The sequence below is a fragment of the Antrostomus carolinensis genome, unplaced genomic scaffold, assembly GCF_000700745.2.
Source record: "Antrostomus carolinensis isolate BGI_N321 unplaced genomic scaffold, ASM70074v2 scaffold22354, whole genome shotgun sequence".
NCBI classification, from domain to species: domain Eukaryota; kingdom Metazoa; phylum Chordata; class Aves; order Caprimulgiformes; family Caprimulgidae; genus Antrostomus; species Antrostomus carolinensis.
The window spans coordinates 13634-36147 of NW_010312613.1; the positions used below are offsets into that span (position 1 = coordinate 13634).

The window sequence follows — 22514 nt, forward strand, 5'->3', positions numbered from 1 at the left end:
GTAGCAATATACTGTGTGTGCAACAGCAGCCTTTGACAATACTGGAGTTCATATTTTCTTTAAACATGTTTCATCACCTGTGACTCTTCAGATATATTTTCTACCAGCTCTACCGTACTCTTCCTCTTTACAGGGTGCAGTCTCAGAGCCACTTTTCTAAGGTTGTTTTTTTTTAAAAAAAAAATATATTCCATATTCCTTTTTGTTTCCACCAAAGAGAGACCTCCCCGTGCAATATGATCTGGAATGCGTATCTTCTGTACATGCTTTTTGTTCCTTAGCACAGTGCAGTGTAGACATGATTCACTTGCAGTGGTTCCTGCCTTCTAACTTTTCCAAGGGAGCCAGGGGCTACCACGCTGCATGAGCAGGCTCAGCACCTCCCCAGTGCATCTGCAGTGCTTACAAGGGCTCACATCCGAGACAGGTACCTGGGTTTCTTCTCTGTGAAAACCAGAGCACTGGGACGGGGAGACTAGGGAGAGTGAGGAAGGGAGAGGAGGGGGCTGGGAGGCATCACTGTAGGGTTGAGCCAGGGCTGGAACACGCACATGGTTTTAGGGACTCAGAAGTCTTCTTGGGTTCAACAGCATTACAAGACTCTGAGATTAAAACATTTGAAAATGCTGTCTATCATAGAATGGTTTGGGTTGGAAAAGACATTAAAGATCCTCTAGCTCCAACCCCCCTGCTATGGCAGGGACACCTTCCACTAGACCAGGTTGCTCAAAGCCTCATCCAACCTGGCCTTGAACACTTCCAGGGAGGGGGCATCAACAACTTCCTTGGGCAACCTGTGCCAGTGTCTGAACACCCTTACAGTGAAGAACTTCTTCCTAATATGTCATCTAAACCCACCCTCTTCCAGTTTAAAGCCATTTCCCCTTGTTCTATCACTACCTGCCCTTGGCCAAAGTCCCTCCCCAACCTTCCTGTATGTCCCTTCAGGAACTGTAAGGCCGCTATAAGATCTCCTCAGAGCCTTCTCTTTTCCAGGCTGAACAGCCCCAACTCTCTCAGCCTGTCCTCATAGGAGAGGTGCTCCAGCCCTCGGATCATTCTCGTGGCCTCCTCTGGACTCTCTCCAGTAGGTCCATGTCCTTCTTATGTTGGAGGCACCAAAACCGTTCACAATACTCCAGGTGAGCAGAGTAGAGGGGCAGAATCACCTCCCTCGACCTGCTGGCCACACTTCTCTTGGTGCAGCCCAGAATACGGTTACTTGCCTTCTGGGCTGCAAGTGCACATTGCCGGCTCATGTTGAGCTCGTTCACCACCATCCCCAAGTCCTTCTCTTCAGAGCTGGTCTCAAGCCCCTCATCACCCAGCCTGTATTTGTGCTTGGGGTTGCCCCAACCCAGGTGCAGGACCTTGCACTTGGGTTCATGAAGCAGTCTAGTCTGAGAGGTTGCCACTTTATAAATACATTTTCTCTTATCTTGTTTGGCAAAGAGTGCCTCCTAAAAAGTACAAGTCTGGCTTCATGAAAGCATGTTTCAAATTTTCCTCTTCACTATGAGTGTGCCCCATCCACACAAGCGTTTTGGTTACCTTTCCTCATTGCTGCTGATGTTGTAAATCTTTGGTACCGAGCTCTTATTTGAGGCATAGTCCCATTCCATCTCCTCTGCAGCTATGTAGTAGATCCTCATGGATCTATGCTGCTTCCGGGCTTGAGTGGTATTACGACAACTACTGACCTCGTAGAGATGTTTCATTCCACCAACAAAGTGATCAAAAGTCCTGCAAACCACTTTGAATGTGCCTGGAAAGAAAAGCACATGAGATTTAAGCAATTTTAAAAGCTTTAAAAAGCAGCTTGGCAAATTAGCTCCTGTGCTTTGTACATCTCTGATCTGTCCTCAGACAAACCTAATCTGTGCTGTATAGGAAGTTAAGAGAGGGGATGCTTATATAGAACCATAGAAATGTTTTGGTTGGAAAAGACGTTTAAGATCTTCAGTTCCAACTGTTAACCTAACACTACCAAGTCCATCACTAAACCATGTCCCTAAGCACCATACCTCCAGGGATGGTGACCCCCCCACTTCCCTGGACAGCCTGTTACAATGCCTGATAACTCTTTCAGTAAAGAAATTATTCCCAATATCCAATTTAAACCTGCCCTGGCACAACTTGAGGCCATTTCCTTTTGTCCTGTCACTTATTACTTGGGAGAAGAGACCGACACCCACATCTCTGCAACCTCCTTTCAGGCAGTTGTAGAGAGCAATAAGGTCTCCCCTCAGCCTCCTTTTCTTCAGACTAAGCAACCCCAGTTCCCTCAGCCATTCCTCATAAGACTTGTCCTCTAGACTCTTCACCAGCTTCATTTCCCTTCTTTGGACAGGTTCCAATGCCTCAGTGTCTTTCCAGTAGTGAGGGGCCCAAAACTGAACACAGTGTATTTGAGGTGCAGCCTCACCAGTGCTGAGTACAGGGGGACAATCACTTCCCTACTCCTGATACAAACTAGGATGCTATTGGCCTTCTTGGCCACCTGGGCACACTGTTGACTCATATTCAGCCGGCTGTTGAGCAACACCCCCAGTTCCTTTTCTGTCAGGCAGCTCCCCAGCCACTCTTGTCCTGTAGCCTGTAGTGCTACATGGAGTTGTTGTGACCCAAGTGCAGGACCTGACACTTAGCCTTGTTGAAGCTTATACAATTGACCTTAGCCCATTGATCCAGCCTGTCCAGATGCCTCTGTAGAACCTTCCTACCCTCCAGCAGATCAACACTCCCGCCCAACTTGGTGTCTGGGCCTGATTGCCTGGTTGTCCGGTATGTGCTGCATTATGGTACTCAAGATGATCTTCTCCGTAACCTTCCCTGGCACTGAGGTCAGGCTGATATGCCTGTAGTTCCCCCAAGATCCTCCTTCCATCCCTTCTTGTAGATAAGCATCACATTTGCTAACTTCCAGTCCACTGGGACCTCCCCAGTTAGTCAGGACTGCTGCTAAATGATGGAAAGTGGCTTGGTGAGCACTTCTGCCAGCTGCTTCAGTACCTTGGGGTGGATTCCATCCAGCCCCATAGACTTGTGTGTGTCTAAGTGGTGTAGCAGGTTGCTAAACATTTACCCTTGGATTATGTGGGCTTCATTCTGCTCCCCAAACCTGTCTTCCATCTCAGGGGTCTGAGTACCTGGAAAACAACTGGTCTTACTATTAAAGACTGAGGCAAAGAAGGCATTAAGTACCTCAGCCTTTTGTCACTATGTTTTCCCCATATGTCCAATAAAGGACAGAGATTTTTCTTAGCCCTCCTTTTGCTGCTAATCTATTTATGGAAACATTTTTTTATTGTCTTTTATGGCAGTAGCCAGATTAGGTTCTAGCTGGGCTTTGACCCTTCAAATTTTCTCCCTGCATACCCTCATGACATCCTTGTAGTCCTCCTGTGTTGCCTGCCCCTTCTTCCAAGATCATAAACTCTCCTTTTTTTCCTGAGTTCCAGCCAAAGCTCTCTGTTCAGCCATGCCAGTCTTCTTTCCCTCTGGCTAGTCTTTTGGCACATGGGGACAGGCTGCTCCTGCAACTTTAGGATTTCCTTCTTGAGGAATGTCTAGCCTTCCTGGACTCCTTTACTGTTCAGGACTGCCTCCCAAGGGACTCTGTCAACCAGTGTCCTAAACAGGCCAAAGTCTGCCCTTCATAATTCCCAGATAGCAGTTCTGCTGACCCCCTCTGTAATTATCCAACAATCAAAAACTCCATTTCATTATCACTGTGCACAAGATGGCCTCCAGTTGTCACATCACCCACAAGTCCTTCTCTGTTCACAAATAACAGGTCCAGTGGGGCACCTTCCCTAGTTGGCTCACTCACCAGCGGCTGTTGTCTTCCACACACTCCAGGAACCTCCTAGACTTTTTCCTCTCTGCTGTATTGTATTTCCAGTAGACATCTGGCAAGTTGAAGTCCCCCATGAAAACAGGGGCTGGTGATTGTGAGACTTATAGAATATTTCAGCTGCCTCTTCATCCTGGTGGGGTGGTCTATGACAAACTCCCAACATCATATCTGCCTTATTGGCCTTCCTCCTGGTTCTTACCCATAAACACTCAACCCTGTCATCACCATCATTAAGCTCTAGACAATCAAAATGCTCTCTAACATACACAGCTACCCCACAGCCTGTCCTTCCCTGCCTCTCCCTTCTGAAGAGTTTATAGCCATCCATTGCAGCACTCCAGTTGTGTGATTCATCCCACCATGTTTCCATGATGGCAACGATATCATAGTTTTCCTGCTACATAATGGCTTCCAGCTCCTCCTGTCTCTCGCCCATGCTGTGCGCATTGGTGTAGATGCACTTCACTTGGGCTATTGATCCTTTTTGCAGGGAGAAGGCCTAATTCCTACATGACCATTCTCATGAACTTCCATAGTTTCTAATGAATCAATAACCCTTGTGTCTTTGCTGTCGCATGGCTCTCCATCCCCTACCTCTGCTGAGAGGGCAGACCGAAGGACCTTGCTAGTATACTGTCCCTCAAACATTGGTGTTCCACCCCCAGGCTTATCTCTAGTGAGCCTGGCTTTATCCTTATCCCACTTCAAATCTAGTTTAAAGCTCTTCCAATGAGCCTTGCTGACTTCTGTGCAAGGATTCGTTTTTCCCCTTTCAGACAGGTGTACACTGTCTGTCGCCAGCAGACCTGGTGTCATGTAGCCCAACCCAGGATCAAAAAACCCAAAATTTTGCTGATGACACCAGGCTCGGAGGCAGGAATTGGTGTGGCATGGCTCTGCATGTTTCTTCCCTCATCATCCCCTGCAACTGGGGGGATAGAGGAGAACACTACTTGACTGGAGGGATAGAGGAGAACACTACTTGTGCTCCTGATCCCTTAATCAGTCATCCCAAGGCCCTGAGGTGTCTCTTGATTGCCCTCAGACTTCTTGTTGCAACTTCATCACTGCCTACCTGAAAAATCAACAATGGATAATAATCTGAGGGCCGTAGCATGGTATGAAGCTTTCTCTACACATCCTTAACTCAGGTCCCAGGGATGCAGCAGACTTCCCTAAGGAGTGGGTCTGCTCTGCGTATTGGGCCTTCTGTTCCCTTGAGAAGCAAGTCTCCTATGACAATGAACTGTCTTTTTTTCTTTATGGAAGCAGTTTTGATGCAGGTCATAGGCCGACCTAAACCTCAGCAACACCCTAAACCTAGATGGACCATTGTCCTTGTTAATGTTTGGTTCCACTCGCAGAGCCTCATACCTATTATGCAAGGGCACCTGGGAAGGTGGGGTAGTTACAGAGGAGACATGCCTGCAGCACCGAGTAGGAACTTGTCACCATTGTCCCCTATCCCTTAAATCACTATGTTCACCCAGGCAGAGAGAGGGAATTCTCCATGTCACGTGCCCTGTCTGACTGTTGGCCCTGTCCCAGGGAAGGTAGGGTACACATACATATTTGATTTAGAGCACTTTCCCTGAAAAGGAGCCCAGCCTGAACTCTCAACTGCACCAGGTCCCCATGGTCTCCACGCTTGCAGGTTCCCTCGTGCAGAGCATCATCTCATCGGCTGTTATTTTGGCTGCCTGATTTCTGCGTGTGCCACACCACCAAGATAAGCTCATGAACATACCCACACGGTCTGGCTGCATCAGTGCTGTCCCCGATAAATGTGGAAACAAGGCCAGCCCGTCCCTCGTTGTCCCTCTCAAGTCGATGGTGTTTCCTTGAAAATGAACCCCATGCATGTCGTAGTGACTGCCCAGCCCAATGAGGTGCCAGGAGACCTTGTCGTCCTTGCACATGGCCAGGCCTGGCAGATTACCAAACAAGTAGCCGTTGACAGCTGGAGGAGAAGGAAAAAAGCTCAGTTGGCAGCAGGTCAATGGAGACTCATCACAGATTCTCCCACCATCTCCCCAGCAAGGGACTTGCAACTCAGCAAGTCACAGCATTAGTTAAAGGTCATTTTGTGAAGCAAAGGTAGCACTGGATGGCACCAAATTAATGCCTAAACACTATTTCTATAAACTCTGAGCATCTACCTTTTTTTTTTAGCCTGTAAAATCCTATAATAGCCCTTTGCAGTGATGTAGCACTTCTCCTGCCTCACAGACACCAGTTAAGTGTAAACATTAGTTACCTCCTTTCAGAAGGTATAACCAGCTCATTAAGGCCATAAAAAGTCTGAGTTATAAATTCAGTTCTGATGGAACCTTTTTATGAGATTTTGACCTTTGATTTCCACTTTTATTTCCAAAATGTATATCTTTCTTTCAGAAGGGTGTTATGAGGTTAAACTCCCTAATCCTCAAAGGCTCCCTATAATTACTGGGTTAAAGATATTATGACAGAACAAAACTTCAGTATGAGATACGAACTCATAACAGGAGAATAAAATAGATGATCCAGAAAGCCCCAAGGTTCTGTAACAATATATATACTCAGTGCTCTTCAGAAAACTAAAGCAAAGAGAAGGTATGTGATTTGCTCAAGTCTGTCATGTCAGGAATAACTTGGAGGAGGTCCATACTGAAGTAAAAATCTTACATCCAGAAATTTTGTTTTAAAATATTATTGGACATTCCCCTAGTCTTTGCCACTCCTCTGCCAGAGGTGATCACTGCCCAAGTGGGAGCTCTCAGAGCAGAGCACATGGACTTTCATTGTCTGAGTCAGTGCCAAGGCCAGCAGTGAAATTTAAATCGCCAGTGAACACCGGCCTTTTCTGCAGTTAGTGCCTGACTCTGGCATTATGCCTTTTTATTGACCCAGGTGTTGTATCTAAAAGCTACACCATGTTCCCTGTCTCCAAGTGTAGTTGGTAAGTGGGTGCATTCACAGAATCACAGAACAGTAGAGGTTGGAAGAGACCTCAGGAGATCACCTAGTCCAACCCCCCTACCAAAGCAGGTTCCCTACAGTAGGTTGCACAGGGCTGCATCCAGGTGGGTTTTGAACATCTCCAGAGAAGGAGACTCCACAACCTCTCAGGGCAGCCTGTCCCAGGGCTCTGGCACCCTCACAGCGAAGAAATTTTTCCTCATGTTTAAGTGTAAGCTTCTGTGTTCATTGCTAATGTGACTTGAGGTTTCTACATGCACTTCAGGGCACTGCAGTCAGCTATGGATGATGATATCTGCCAATCCATCTACCTAATATGATTGAAGAAAAGGTATCATTAACAAATATTAGCTATTTCATACCATGCATTTTGTTGGATTCCTTGAAATCTGCATCATTTTCATCTACTTTTGAAGGGTCTCCAGTAAATGCTTCGATGTTCTTGTTCAGATACCAGCTGTCATTCTCATCGAAGATTGAAAAGAGGAGGTAAAATTCTCTGTCTATTCCTTTCTGTAGCCAAGAAGAAACCCAAGACATTAAAAAGAAAGTCTGCACAGAATTACACAAGTAAAAATGTCTAATTTTTTTTTACAAAGCTTTCTTTCCCCAAAAAATTGCAGCCACCTTCTTACTATGTCCTTGTAGAGACAGGGATTAGCATGCTTCCATCAGCCAGAAGGATAAATGAAGTGGCCTTTACTTACTTAGGATGGAATGATGCATTCATTGCTAATGTGCGCATGGAAAAGATGGAAAACCTAGGGACAAGCCAGAATTCTGCGCAATAAAAGTTTCATCTTCCTAATCATCCCCTTAGGTCAGCTTTGACCCTGAAGAATGACATTTGTTTAATCTCTGAGCTGGGCAAATTGGCCCATATGAAAATGCCCCCAGTGCACCACCCTGCTGTTAGGGACAGGCAGATGTCCACATTGGTCACCTGCGTCCCGTCGTGATTCAGCGTGTTCTTCCGACAGACCAGCAAGGGCCCCACGAGGCCAGAGTTGGTGTCCTTGACGGCATCGGTGGCTGAGTAGTACAGATAGGTCAGGCATGGGGGGTCGCTCTCTGTTGGACCCCCATTTTCAGGCACCCTCCATTTGTATGTGAAGGTTTCACCTGGCTTAACATGAGCTCCTGGTTTCAGATAGCCTGCAGAGAGAAAATTGAGAAGCATCAAGGTTATGGGAAGGTTTTGTCTTCCTGAATATAAGCATTAGTTGGGAGTCTGACATAGCTGCTTCTTTCTGTGGACAAACCTCCCCTTGCAGCCACAGCTCGAGCACCATCCCATAGTCTGGGCACTTATGCCACGGAGACATCTCAAGGGAGCCCTGTGCCATGGGGACAACCAAGCCTATTCCCTGCAGAACAAGTTTAGCTGCTTCACCCAGACACCTTCTGATGCTATCTGGATTATCTGGATTCAATCAAACAAGACGTGCAGAGCTCATCCTTGTGCTTAAATGGCTTCCTCTAATGTTTGTAGCTTATCTGCCCTATCATGAGATTCATCTGCAATACGAATGCAGACTCCAGCTTTTCATTAAGTACCAGCAAAGCAATTACGTCAGAGAGTGGAGCAGCAGTTGGCTCTTTAGAAATTCAAAACAAATCTGATCCTGGTAATTGTTTCATTTTTGTTTTGTAGCAATGGATCTCCAGAGGGTGGTTGCTATTATTGTCACTAGAAGCTACTTTTAAAAGATTTGGGCCCTTGTCTGCTGCTGTGCACAGGGTGGATGTAGCACCACTGTAGTTTGGCCACTATAAAGGACTGTTGGTACCCACTCAGAAAAGACTTCCGAAAAGGACTTGAAAGGAAAGTTGGGAAGGGGTCACTCTTGGACCCTTTTTAGGAAAAAAAAGCACTAAAATGTCTTTTTGGTCTTTGCTGTGAGGAAGATCAAACTGGAAATTTTTTTAACGCTTGGGCACCCATTAACTGGATTTTCTCAGCACAGTCAGATGTGTCTGGCAGCAGCAGACTGCACTGATCCAATACTCCTCCCTAATACTCCAAGAGAATCCTTTTGGAAACTTAGACATGAGTGAAAATATCAGTATTACATTTAAACACACATTATTTGCTGCAAAATACAATACATAGTAGAGTACTCCTGCAACATTATCTGATACTTCTGGATTCATCCTGCAACAGTGCTCAGTAAGGAGAAGAACATTGATTTGGGGGTAAAAACCTTCTGAGAACAGACAACTGTTAAATGCAACACAGAAGAGTATTTCCTGAGAGCACAATTGATAAAAGACATCTGTAGACATCTCTTGGTACGTTTACATACAGTATTTTCACACCAATAAGCTACACTCAGACAATACACAGTCTTGGAAAAATCATTTACCTTCACTGTAAACCTACAGCCCCTACAGAGGCTGTACCCATTCATGCTTGTAGATAGAGTTTATGGAAATCCAAAACCCAAGGGCTACAGAGAGAGAAGAAGGGGCAGAAAGATTGTTAGGAAGAGATGAATCTGGAGTCAGGTTCCTCTCCAAAGACCCAGAGGTGTTCAGCACACACTGCTGCTGAATTGTAGGATTTGGTTTGATTTTGCTCTGCACCAGAGGGTGCAATGCTGATGGATGCTATTACCGGGGAGCCTTAAATGAAAGCACAACAGAACTGCAAGCAGAGGGAAGCTGCGCTTCCATCAGGGGACTACATCTGATACAGGTGGTATTAGGATATGTGCAGGTGACTTCAAGCCTGAACTCAAGCCAATTGTTTCAGGATACAGTGGGCCTGCTGGAAAATTTATTTTGTTGCAAGGTCAGCAACTAGAGACAACAGAATTTAATAAAGCCTCTTGTATTGATTTTATTGTATGGTATTATGAGTTTTACTTCATGAACTAATTCTCTTGGTAACAGTTCTCAGAAGAGGAATTATGTCCCGTGAGTTTCTTTCTGTTGTGTTGTAGTAGAAATGAAGCAATTCAGACAACAAGAATCCTACCTTTCTTTTCAGTGCTGCAAATGCAGCAAAAATTTTTCAGAGACCACAATATTATCTCTGTAGACACTATGGGTGGGATTCAGCTCACCTTACTTGAGCCCTCTAAAGCTTAGTCCCTAACCTAAACTCTAGGCTTCTTCTGTAGTTGGCAGAGACAGAGCCATCTCCAGAGGGTGACCTACTGTCTCCTAAAATAGATGTTCAAAGTAAATGGGACTTCTCACCCTCTGAGGGGTTATTTCTTGTCACTGAGTGAAAAAGGGGCCTGACAATTAAACATGATATTTAACATTTAATGGTTAAACATAGGTGATAAAGATCTTGACCTTCTACAAAACGAGAGGAAGCCTTTGGTAAATGCTCCGTTTCAGCATTTACATATTTATGAGTATTACTAAGGATTATCACTGCTTCATATTCCAGGTCAATCAGATAAAAGATGCCTCCAACACTGACTACTCTGACAGCGAAGCAAAGGCAATGCCCAACCTGGATTAGAGAATCAGGAGTGAAGCAACCCAGACCATGTGGATGGCTATATCTAAAGACTCAGCAAGGGCATCATGCCAGATCCTAAGCTTCATAATTCTGAGCAGGTCCAGAGGAGATCCACTGACTGCAGTTGAGCAATATTAGATTAGAACTAATATAAATTGGATTATATTTGTAACTTTTGCTCAGCATGGGCCTCAACTAGCTTTAGATGCCTTGTCTGGCACATGTCCAAGGGGAAGAACCAGCACACTGGCAGACTGGAGGATCTCGTGGGTTGTGGCATGTGGGATAGATATAAACTAATCAAATAATCCCTTCTGTGCCTTAGCATCCGCAAAAAGGGAAAACCTGCAGAGCAACAGAAGATCTTTAGACTCAGGTGTTCTCTATGTGACAATACAGCAGTACAGTCAAAACTTACCATCTAAGTAGGGAGCACCTTCCGACAGCTTGCTGAAGCTCACGCCGTGGGCCATAATGCTATAGCTCCTTTTGGCTTTGTTGGCAAAAGTAACTAACACTGTATCTCCCACTTCAGCTTTTATAGCGGGGCCTTAAAAAAGAGAGTAAGGGGAGGTATGAGAAGAACTGCCCTCTAACATATATACCTCTAAACAAGAAAGGGCTGGCTGGCAGCTGCATGCACAAAATTCCCCTCTATGTCCAAGTGGATCTGCATTCAAACCCAGTGTAAGGACAGAAGGGGAAAATATTCACTGTACCGAGTATTCCTAGGTGCTTCATGTCCTCTGACCGAATCTTCTTCTTACTGAACGTTGCGTCAGTATATTCCACATAGAGAACTTTCCAGTACTGCCCTCCTATTCTGTCAGTCCCTTGTGTGAAATATATTGCAGATTCACTGTGGAATTAACAAATTGGACCAGTTAAATGACTGGAGGTTCAGGCAGAGCCCTTCATTTTGGGTAAAGTTATTACTCCAGACACAGGAGGAATGATCTCCCAAGTTTCTAGTTTGCATGCACTTTTCTAGCAGACAAAGGGAGATATTACTGGTCTGAACTACAGTTATAAATTAGTTAGCAAATGGGCATTCATTGTGCATTAGACTTCCATGTGTTTAACCCCGGTTTACTTAGGGAGACATCTATGTCAGCTTACCTCTAACTACCTTAGGGCAAGAGCTGTGCCATTACCTGTGTACGATGTATGTTTAATCCCTGTTAGCTGTCCTGGGAGATACTGCAATTCACCTTCATCAGCAATAACAGGGGGAAAAAACCTACGATTATGGCACCTCTGAGATACACCGATTGTAAGTGTGAAAGCTGCCTGAGGAGTCTTGACGTAGGGTCATTAACTCTGTTGAACTTTGCGTACCTCACCAGGACTCACTTTCTCCATGGACTTAATAGAGCAAGATAAGTGCTTCCAGAAGGCAACTCCAAGCATCACGGTTACGAATGTAACTTCCTGACAAGGTTGTTTAAATCCATTCCTCCCTGCCCCTTTCAATTAAAATTAATAACAGCACAGGACCTAGCCCTGGTGAATCACTGAGGAAGTCTCACTCAGACTCCTGAAATTAAAGCACAGCAGGAGAGAACAAGAAAGCTTACCTGCCAGTGGCATTTAAACCCTGCCCAGTGAATTTATCGTAACCGTCAGGTCCATAATTCCAGAGCACTTCTTCAGCAGCGATATAATATCTTCTCTTGTGACTGAGTGGTGAAGGCCGAGACAGGTTTTTTTGGCAGATCTGAACATCATACAGTGCCTCCATGCCACCTGGGAGGAGAAAGAGTCTGGAGACAGTCCTTGACCAGCAGCGTAGTCTGCAGTCTCATGGGTACAAACGCACATTCAAAACTCTCTAGGAGCTATGTGGACTGGAAACAATTACCAAAGTAAATGTCTATTTTTAAATACTTCCTCTGCCTACACTGGGCCAGCTGCTAGCACCTTTCTCTTGCAAGGTGGTACATCACCCCACAGGTGAAACTCACTGCCATCAATGACACTCTTCAGTAGGCTTATTTATTCAATTCCTTAATTTGGGTAAGGGTGGCAGAATGATTTTGAGGGTGAGAGTGCCTCCTGAAGGGTGAAATGGCATCACTTCCCCTTAACTTTCATTAAAATAGAGAGGCTGGTTATTCCACACTAAAGATATTTGTTGCTTGCCAGAATCAAGTCTGTTTTGTGTAATGCAAATCCCATTGAAATCAACGTGCAAGTTCTTAGAAGTAAAATTTCTCCCAACTTGTGACTCTCTGACATTATAGTTATACATTGCCTGCTGTCATAACACCTACTTTAGCATACACGCTTTTGGGCTCTCACATCACACAAATTTCACAAAGTCACCTTCAAATTCATTCATGTAAAGGCTTATGAAAACACTGCCAGTTTTCATCTGATTTCTGTAAAGGAAAAAGCCATTAAATGTTCAGCTGGCATGGTCCTTCTTTAAGTGTAAATGCTTATCTGCAACAAAAAATGATGATGAAGGCTCCTCTCATCACTCATCCAAATCTCCATTCTATGCAGAAAGCGTGGTGTCAGCGCTAGGTCTAGCAAACCTTCCTCACATGAATTACACAGCTAAGTCATTGATACTAGCTGAAGATTTGGCCCAACACACATAATTTCTACTGATGACTAAACTCATTTATGATGTTTATCTGGTGGAATAGTTCCAAAGTGTTTGGTTAGTCACATAAAAGCATCAAATTCTGCTTCCCCTGGAAATATCTCTCAGTTTTCTTTTCCAAGCAAAACAGAGGCTGGAACTTCTGTATCTGAAAGGGTCAGGAAGATTTATAGCAGCATACCTCGTAAGTGCTCATTAACCTGGCACGTTATCAGCCACCTCCCAGGGCTCCCAGGAGTCATCTCTGCTGTGATGAACGTTGCTGGGAACAGACCAACAACATCTGCCCTCTGGTCTCTGTTAGTGAACGTGTGGCCATAGAAATACGCAGCGTGGATATCTATCTCGCTTCCCATGCCAAACAAGTGCCAGGACATGGAAGTGTCAGCACACAGCTCCAAGCCGGGGAGATTGCCATAAATATAACCATTAATAGCTAAAAACAAAAGTATGAGACTTTATGAGAGATGAAAGAGAAGTATTCAGTGCCTCTGACCCATTTCTAAGGATGATCCTTTCCTGGCCCAGAAAAGAAGCTCTCTGAATGTCTGCACTGAATAAGGCTTTCACAGGCTCCTTGATGTAGAATAGTATTTTTGAACAGCCATCTTACAGCTCTGGATGATCAAATGGTCTAAAGCCTCTGGTTGGCTCTGTGAAAAGCTTTCTGGGTGGTATCAAGATATTGCAAAGGCCAAGTCATCACCAAGAAAGCCTGATAATGAGGTTAACTTGTTCTGCAGCTATTTAGCATGTCTGAAACCCATTCCCTCTTGTTCTGAGTCATAAATATACCATTATATGCCAGGCTTAAGCAATTTAGATTTGAAAATTATGATATCACTCAAGTCAGTCTAGTCAGTCTGTGGAAGCTCTCTTCCTCAGCTTCCACACCTGACGATATATCAGGACACTAGGAGAATAAGACTCTCATTTTGCAAAGTATTTTAGCTCCTAGGCTCTATGGAACAATCATAATACAGAGAAATATCTGGATTTAACTTTTTATACCAGATCTCCAAAAGTACTATTGACCAATGGATCTCTGAAAGTGCAGGACTGGTTGTGCCAGCCAGCCTACCATCCACAAGACCCTCTGAGAACACTGGATTCTTCCAACACAAACATCTCAAAGTGCTCTGCAGCCTCCTTTTCTCACAGCTGGTCAAACAGTCACCAAGTGGCTTAAAACTGCTGCCTAAAATAAAATGCTAAAGAAGAGACAGAGCTGGCTGTGAAAGCCAGATCTCCTTTCTACAAATTAGAGTGTCGTGATGTATTTAGGGAGAGGCTTTTTATCGACACAGTACTTCAACATCCTGACCCATTTAATGCTGACACAGGTAAAGAAGAGATATCACAAGGGATAGGAAGTCCTACTGAAATGAAAAGAGCCCGGCTGCTGCTGTAGGTCACCATTCACTCAAGAGTCCTGCTCACCATGCATTCGGTTGCTGGTCTGGAAACCTTCATCCTCTTTGTCAACTGTGTCTGGTTCTAAGCAGAAGGTGTTTATATTCTCATCGAGGTACCAGCTGAAGTTTTCATCTACAATGCTAAACATCAGGGCAAAAGCGTTAGCAGCACCAGTCCCTTCTATTGAGGTCTCATCTGCAGTTCCTAAATTGCAAACGAAAAGGAAAGTGCTAAAAAAAGCCTTGGAGGGGATTGAATTTAAAAGTGACAATAACTTTGGAGCACTCAAGTTAATGTGGTGCTCTGCCCCTGATCTATAGAGTAGAATGAGTCTCAGCTAATTTTACTCTTCTAAGACATCTTGACACTCCCACCCCCCAGCCTCTGAACAGACAAATGCCTCCAAAAGGCAATTAATCTCATCTAAGTCAAGCTGTTATTTCAGGATCTCTTTGATTTGACATAAGCACAAGTAGCTGCCAATATCTGTGGTCACAGTTTCCCCATATTTGGCCCACTGCACTCAACCCTGCCCTTTGGTCAGTGTTAGCATCTATGTGCCTACACAGTGAGCCAGGTCAGGGGCCTGATCCAGCCAGAAACCAGTAATTTTTTTTGCCAAGAATTAAGGCAAGACAAGTGGAAGCCTGCGTTCCTGTTGCGTTGGAGTGACTGGTGAACCATACCCTCAGAACGGCCATGTAAATGAGTCTCGGTATCCACAGACTAACAAGGAAGCCTCTCCAATTATTTGGGACTAAATACTAAAATTTAAAAGGGCTGAAAGCAGGGTGAATATAGTCTATTCAGGCTAAGTTCAGTATCCTTATCTGAGTGACCATTTAGGGAACAGCCTGAGACTATAGGAGTGGCAATATTGAGTAGTCTGTTATTAACTGTTGGTAGTTTTAGACTTCATCTAATTGTCTGGTCTACTTCTGAACCCAAGAGAGCTTTTGCTTCCCCTGCATCCTGTGGGAAGGAGCCCCAGAGCCTTGCTGTCAGTCCTGTAAGGACAGAGGACTACAGCAGCAGCATCATGCAGATATCCAATTTGATGAATTAAAGATCAAACATGCAGATAACCTGGCCTTTCAGGCTAGGATTGTTTTGAATGTGCTATCTCCTAGCTTCATGTATGATGCCATAGTTATCAGCTTAGTTTGCCATATTCTGGCAGTTCTGCAGATTTCAAAGGCTTCCCAGAAGAAAAAAAGTCTGAGACATTTTAATTGTATGAGTTAAGCTGGAGACCAGACCTGTCCTTTCCATGTTGAAGTCTTTCTCTTCTTCGTATATAAAAGCAGCTGCACTTATGTGTTCTGTATATAAAATCAGGGCTAGTTTTGTACTGGGAAGAGGTGTCAGAGTTGCATGTGACTTAGGGGGAGAGGAGGTGATGGCTCTGCTGATAGGGGGGAGAGGGCTGGTAGATGCTCCCTCACGTCTCCAGTACAAAATCAGCAGACTATAAAGTTACATGGGGCAGGCTGTAACCTAGAGCTGCTCGGTGTGTGTTCCCACATGGTTGTTGTATACCACTTGTGAGAAAAAATAAATACATCATCCATATGGGGAAAAAATGACAAAGAACATTGGGGTTTAAAATATGTAAATAGCAGTGCTGAAGTCACCCACCCAGCCCTAATTTTATTTCCTGGGCAATGAGTCCTTTCCTCATCCTGAAATGATCCCACTTTGGGAACATTTATTTTTGGTCTCGGCCATGACTGGGCTGGCCACAGAGCACTCTGCAGTCCCTCCACCAGCCGAGACAAATCTCTCATGAAGCCAAAGGGGAGCAGGAAGGGGGTTATCCCAGAGCTACAATACCTACCCTGGGATGCTCCTGGAATGGCCCAGCTATTCCTTGCCCCTTTTTATGGGCTATGTAGGGATAGACTCTAGACCATCATGTTTATACCTGTAAGCAAAAATGACTGTTAAGATGCCAAGCTTGGCAGAGGGGCTCGCTTTATCAGTGTTTCTAGCTCAGTACCTTTTTTACAAACCAGCAGTGGCCCAATTAAACCAGATGCAATATCTCTTGGTGTGTCAATATGAGAATGGTAAATCCAAGTCAAGCAGTTTGAGTCTGCCAAAGTTGGGGAATAATCTTTCCTTACTGGCCATGTGTACGTGTAATTTCCACCGGGAACAACAAAGTCGTCCTCTTTGCTTTTACCGCCAGTTCCATCAGGGTAAAGTGCTCCTAATACATTAAAAGGAAAAGGAAGCTTTTAGCCCCCCTCTTAACTGTTTTCCTTAAATAAATGTGTAATCTCTTCTATTTTATCACAGATTTGTAAAACAGTAACAGCACTCACAAACACTGAAACACCAAGAAATTGTGAAAAAAATCAGAAATTCTGGTAAAACCATCAAAAAATATTGAGTTAAAAGCCATTACTTATCAGTAGACCAAGCTTTAAAAATGCATTAATGGGCTCTAATTTTTCCTTGGCTCTTTAGTCTCATCAGTCATCTATGCATTTTGTCAGCTAACATTGTGTATCTTCTCACAGAAAACTGATGAGAACAATGAATGTAAAAAAATCCATGCAGTCCTCTAACCAAAATACACACACATACGATTGGGATTCTGAAAATTTAATCAAGCCCGTTACAGCCCTACAGAAAGGAAAACAGTTACTTACCAGAACTCCATCCATTCAAACAGCTAGAAGTAGAAGGAAGGAGGGAAGATGCTTCGATGACTTATAATTCATCAAAAACAAAGACCCACCCACCCTGTCTCAGTACTGAATTTATCCCAGGCGTCAAAGGTTTGTGGCAAAAAGTTTTAAGAGACGAGGTTATTCCTGGTTTTAGTCATCAGCTGCAATTACTGAAGAGTTTATGAAAGGGTGATCTAAAGTCCTTCTGATGTCAATGGCCAGAACAATAAATATTTAGACAAACTTTTAGCCATGATATTAGCTACTCCAGGGGAAAAGGAGAAGAAAAGAGAAAAGGGAAAGGGAAAGGGAAAAACAGCTTTTACCTTCAGAGTCCTTGTCATAGAAGACCCCGTGAGGATGCACAGAGTATGGGCGAGAAGCAAAGTTTTTTAGATGGATAATAAAGACATCCTCTTGTTCTGCCTTCAGGACTGGCCCGAGGAACCCCAGCCAGGCTGCTTTGGGGATCTCCTGGGAGTAAGTGTCATCTGTAAATTGCCTAAAAATAGCCTTTTTGTACACACGTCCTATCCGGTTGGCTCCTCTTGTCGCATACACACTTGCAAACCTAGTGTTGGGAAGGGAAAATAATTTACAGATTAAAAAACTCCTTTAAGAATTTATCAAATAACTTGTGCTTGCAGTGCAGATAAATAGTTCCCTGGGATGTATCACATAGCTGGTGGAATAAAAGCCGAGGAGTAAACCTGGAGAGCACTAGCAGGGCCTGAGTCCCTTTCTGTACAGTAACAGCCATCCTACTTGCAGGTCTGGTCTTTAGCATGGTTACTACTAGTCTTCATGTGAGGACCAGCCACTCAGGCCTTTCTGTACAGTTTTAGCAGCTTGTCCTGCTTTTGAAAGTTTGAAATCTCACATCTGAAAGCATGATTGTTCAGAAGGAAAAGAAAACCAAATTAAGATTTTTCAAAAGCCAATAAGAGCAATTCTAATCAACTAGTTTGACACTCCAGAAGAGAAGCATGAAATCCTTTTTACATGAAATGCATCATTTCTGCATGCCAGAGTCTGTGTTTATAGCAGCTTCAATTGATGGAGAACACACCATATGGTCAGTGGTTGACATAGCTATTAAATACCTGCTCCCTTTGAATCCTGAATCGTATTTGTAGTCTAATGTCGTCTAGATCCATACTCCAACCACTGGTTCCCATCAAGCCCTCTCTCAGATCAAAGAAACCACATACCATCAAGAGCTTCTTTTCTATGCAGGCACTTGCATAAGTTTTAATTAATTGACTAAATTGCCTCCTACCCTTCTTCTGGACAAACCAAGTACACTGACATTCATTATGCCACAAATCTTTCCTGAAGCTCTTTTCTGAAAGCCTTCCAATATTTCTCTAACATAAGAACTTCACACAATAGACAAATAATAGTCCAGCCAGGGGTGCTCCCAGTCAACATTTCTTACACAACTGGGAATTAGTTTTTAACATAACTGCATACTAGCAACCCATGTTCGTTCCATCTGTTATATTTTTTTACTTCTCTCTAGATTACAGCTGACAGGTATGAAACACATTCTTCATCCCTAAATATCCCACGCATAGAGGGTAGAAATGAACCCCTTTGCCACACAACCAGCAGTGGACTATATGACCAATTTCACCATAGTTGACTGCTCCATGAGTTTTTGCATCCCCTGAAGATTGTTTGAACTTTCAAGCTTCTTAACAAACTCATAAAAAAGCTTTTCCTGAAGTATTGCTGGCAAAAATATAGCAAATTCATATGTAGTGAGTTTTTGTGACTGGCCAGTTCACCTGCTTGAACCCATTTTGTTTAGGTGTTTTTATGGAGTGCCAGCAACCTAACTGTTGGATGTCATGTGAGTTGAAAGGTATGATTTACTATAGTTTCTTCACCATAAGATCACTACTCCCCCTTTTCAAGACATGTCTGCTTGACACTATAACTGAAAACATCCCCCATCTGTGGTCATTACACACCTGTGGCCTTTGTCTAAGCCAGATCCTTGAAGTGATCCAGATATAAAAGTCTTCAAAACCAACACTTTTTCATTTGAAAAATGTGCTTAATAACAAGTCAAGAGCTATTTGGGCACAAATGAAAACATTACCACTGACACTACTGTGGCAGAAACAGTTGGCTAGGATGGAGGGGAAGGGACAGAAGCTTCTCAGTCTGCTTCTATACAGAATAATGTATGTCAGACAAATACAGTCCAAAAGCATGGCTAAGGAACAAGTTGCCAAGAAGTCTGGATTTTCAGTGAATTAGCAGGTCTGTGTGCATGGTAAGACCTGTCAAGTCACATCATGCTCTCTGAGAAGATACCTTCTACTGCCTGGGGGGAAGAGCCGCTACAAGAGGCTTTACCACAGAGTAGTAGGTGGTGTCAGCAGGAGGGCAGTGTAAATGCACATGCTTCCTTACCTCATGGCAATGTATTCATGTGGTTATGCCCTAATTCAAATTCTAAATTTTTTTTAAAGATGGTTTATAAGAAATTTTCTCTAGAAAATAATAAAATGGATTTCTTTTTCAGGGAGTACTTATTTTCAGGAGATATTTTTCAGCAGATTTTTTTAAATTTTCATAAACCACGAAATATTTTAAATGAGGTGCTACAGTGACACCATGCTTTCTCCATGATGACAGTGCCCTTATGCCCTTGGTTTTCTGGTCAGACAACATTGCACGCTCTCTCGTAACTTCACACCCCTGGGATACACTGTCTCTCCTGCAGAAGGAGAACTATACCCCAGAAAAATGCACTTGTTCAGGCTTTGTCAAATGCTTGATGTGAGCCTAACTCATGCATTATGCTTAAATGCATAGATCCCCAAAATCTGTCAGGTATTAAGGTTCAATAAATCACCTTGAGAAAACCCTGTAGGTTTAGGCACCAGAGACTTCCTCAGTACCTAAAGCCATGCTGTAGCATCTCTGTTGGATAGATCTGTACCTGTCTCCGACTTAAAGTCAACTAGGAGTCAGGAAAATAAGTCTTTTTAGTGCCAGCTTTCTGAAAGAAGGCCCATTCAAATCCTCCCCCCATTCAGAGCTGCAGAACACCCTGTCAGTGCAATGGGTATCAGCCTGCAGTCAGTCACAATGTAGGTGATGCTACGCTATGGAGGGCATCAAGCAATGTAAGAGCAATGGAAACAGAAAGGGATCACAGCATGAAAGAAGCATCTTGACCTCTTGGACCTAGTTAATTATGGGTTTTGTTTAATCATTGTCCAAATGAAAACAACCAATCAACTCTGGGAGACAAATCCTACATGCCACTGATGCCCTTGCTGTTGTGTTACAGACTTAGGCTCTTTCATAGCTTCCTTTCATTCTAGATCCACACTGTCCAAAGGGTAGAAGAGTTTCCTACCATCCCAATGTTTGGGAGTTTCTTGGAGTGCAAACACTTCAGCCTCACTCCTTCTGTCTGTGAGGGGTAGAGCCCAGTTCTTCTACCTAGAGACATGTATTTTCAGCATGTCTTTTTGGTTGCCCTCAGTACCTAAGAACAGAGCACACTGGTTGTTGTGAATCCAACCCTAGGTGTTCGGGCTGCCCCATTTCATCCAATGGACTTTTGGGTGTCCGGCCCTGCAAGTAGCTGGTAGCTCTACACCTCTTTACAAGTGTCACTGTGCTGCACATTACGATGCTTAAAGTCCTTTGCAGAAAAGAGAACTCACACTGGAGCTGATAGTATCAGTCATAGGAAGCTCATAGAGAGGGTGCATAGGTGTGGGTGGATTCTCTGCACTCCCAGGTGCCTGGATCATGGGCACGTGGCCACACTGTGGGGCTGGCACCTCTACCCAGTGTCACAGTGCAGCCAGTGGATGTGCCAGAGGGAGCTGGCACAGGCTCAGTGCCATGGTCCCTGATGCTGCATCAGTGGGACACAGTGGTTTTCCCCTGTCCCTCTTCTTTCTTTCAGTGAGAGCTCCTTCTCAGGGCTTCATGAAGTCTCTGCTGCCAGTGTCACTTGTACTAATGCATCTCCCACCCCACATTTCCTTACCACCCATCTCCAGAGTCCCCTGGAGATTTTCTCAGCTTCAGGATAGTGTCCTGCTGACCTTTCATCTCCTGTCTTTGACAACAGTCCTCAAACACCATTCTCTGTTTTCCTTTGATAGTGTCTACTTCTTGGGAAGCACTTCACATTCTCAGTCACTGAGTTAAACATCCTCTTTGACTGCATCTCCTGTTTCATTCTTTCCCACTCATTGACTTTCCAATATTTTATTGCAGCAGTGGCTTCTCCAAATGCTGTAATGGTCAAACTCATCCAATTCTCTGAATCTTCCTTTGCCTCTTTCTTCCAGTGGTCACAATGTGCCTATTCTACTGGGCACCCCCTGTCAAAATGTAGCCTGTCGTTCCTCTCTTGTCACAAGAAGACAAACCTTCTCCCCACTTCTTCTTGCTCCCCTGCTCACCTCAAACTACTTCACCCTCCTGGTGGCTTTGTGATACCACTGCATGAACTTCTTCCATCTTTCTGGCCTTGTGCAGATGTAAGAGCTGCTCTTCTAAATCTCGACTATCTATCTCCCTTCAACTCAGTTGTCAGCCTGCATTTCGTGTGCAGAAAGTTATGATGATCAGCCAGTCCCACTTCTTATAGGAAAGGTGAATACTCTATCTTCTGGAGCTGTACCCATGCAAGCTTCCTAAATTCCCTCCTTCATCTCCTCCAGTCAGGCCAGTTTTGAGGTTACATATAGAAGTAAGCAGGCTTGTGAATCAGGCCATAAAAAATCTTGTTCAGACTAAGAAAATCATGCAAATCCTGCCTTTATTTATGTGCCTGATTTCATTTTGCCTATTGACCACTCTCAGCAGTTCTTAAGCTCCAAGAATAGTTGGCAATGCACATGAGTGGGACAGGGAGTTATTAACAGGGAATTAACTCTAATTCCTTAAAATAATTATTAACATAATTGCAGACATCCATCTCCCTGCAATGATGAGCACTACAATTCTGCCAAATGAGAGAATGAGTAAAACAAGAGTGTCATGTAGATTCTACTTCCAATCAAGACTAGACATGCAGATAATCTGCCATCTCAGGGTGAGACCACAGGTTCAGGTAGGACCATGAGTTAAGTGCAGTTTCTCCACTTATTTCTTTTATCACACAGAAAAAGTATTTTACCAACATTTTTACCATGTCTATGTTACCTTTGATTTTAAGAAATAAAGCTACAACCTAACAGAGGTTATTTTTTTCAAGGGGTGCTTACATGAGTATTATGTTACAGTGTGCAGTAAGAAATGGAAAGAGCTACACATTGTGCATGGCCAGACAAACAGTTCCTTGGTGGACTGGACCCAGATCCCTCCCCGATACAATTTTGAAGCCTGTTGAGTTTGATTGCCGCTGTAATCAGCACTGAAAAATGAGCACTTTGAATAACTACCAGATGTGCAGTCCCAAGTTTTCTCCTGCAGTTAACATGCCCAATAGCCACTGTACACTCCTGGGTGCAACTGTATGCAAATGCA

The 22514-nt window shown here is 44.0% G+C and overlaps 1 protein-coding gene across 1 annotated transcript in view; it reads right to left on the bottom strand.

Moving 5' to 3' along the window:
• The window catches only part of HEPHL1 (hephaestin like 1), a 36434-nt gene that overhangs the window by 9488 nt on the left and 4432 nt on the right, over positions 1 to 22514 (bottom strand). Inside the window, exons 2-12 of the mRNA XM_010167031.2 lie at positions 17327 to 17571; positions 16322 to 16534; positions 14347 to 14526; positions 13088 to 13342; positions 11873 to 12041; positions 11015 to 11154; positions 10714 to 10845; positions 7761 to 7972; positions 7180 to 7330; positions 5607 to 5819; positions 1552 to 1765 (exon numbers count right to left, since the gene is read on the bottom strand). Coding sequence (XP_010165333.2) covers positions 1552 to 1765; positions 5607 to 5819; positions 7180 to 7330; positions 7761 to 7972; positions 10714 to 10845; positions 11015 to 11154; positions 11873 to 12041; positions 13088 to 13342; positions 14347 to 14526; positions 16322 to 16534; positions 17327 to 17571 — 2124 coding nt within the window. The remainder of the gene's footprint in view (positions 1 to 1551; positions 1766 to 5606; positions 5820 to 7179; positions 7331 to 7760; positions 7973 to 10713; positions 10846 to 11014; positions 11155 to 11872; positions 12042 to 13087; positions 13343 to 14346; positions 14527 to 16321; positions 16535 to 17326; positions 17572 to 22514) is intronic.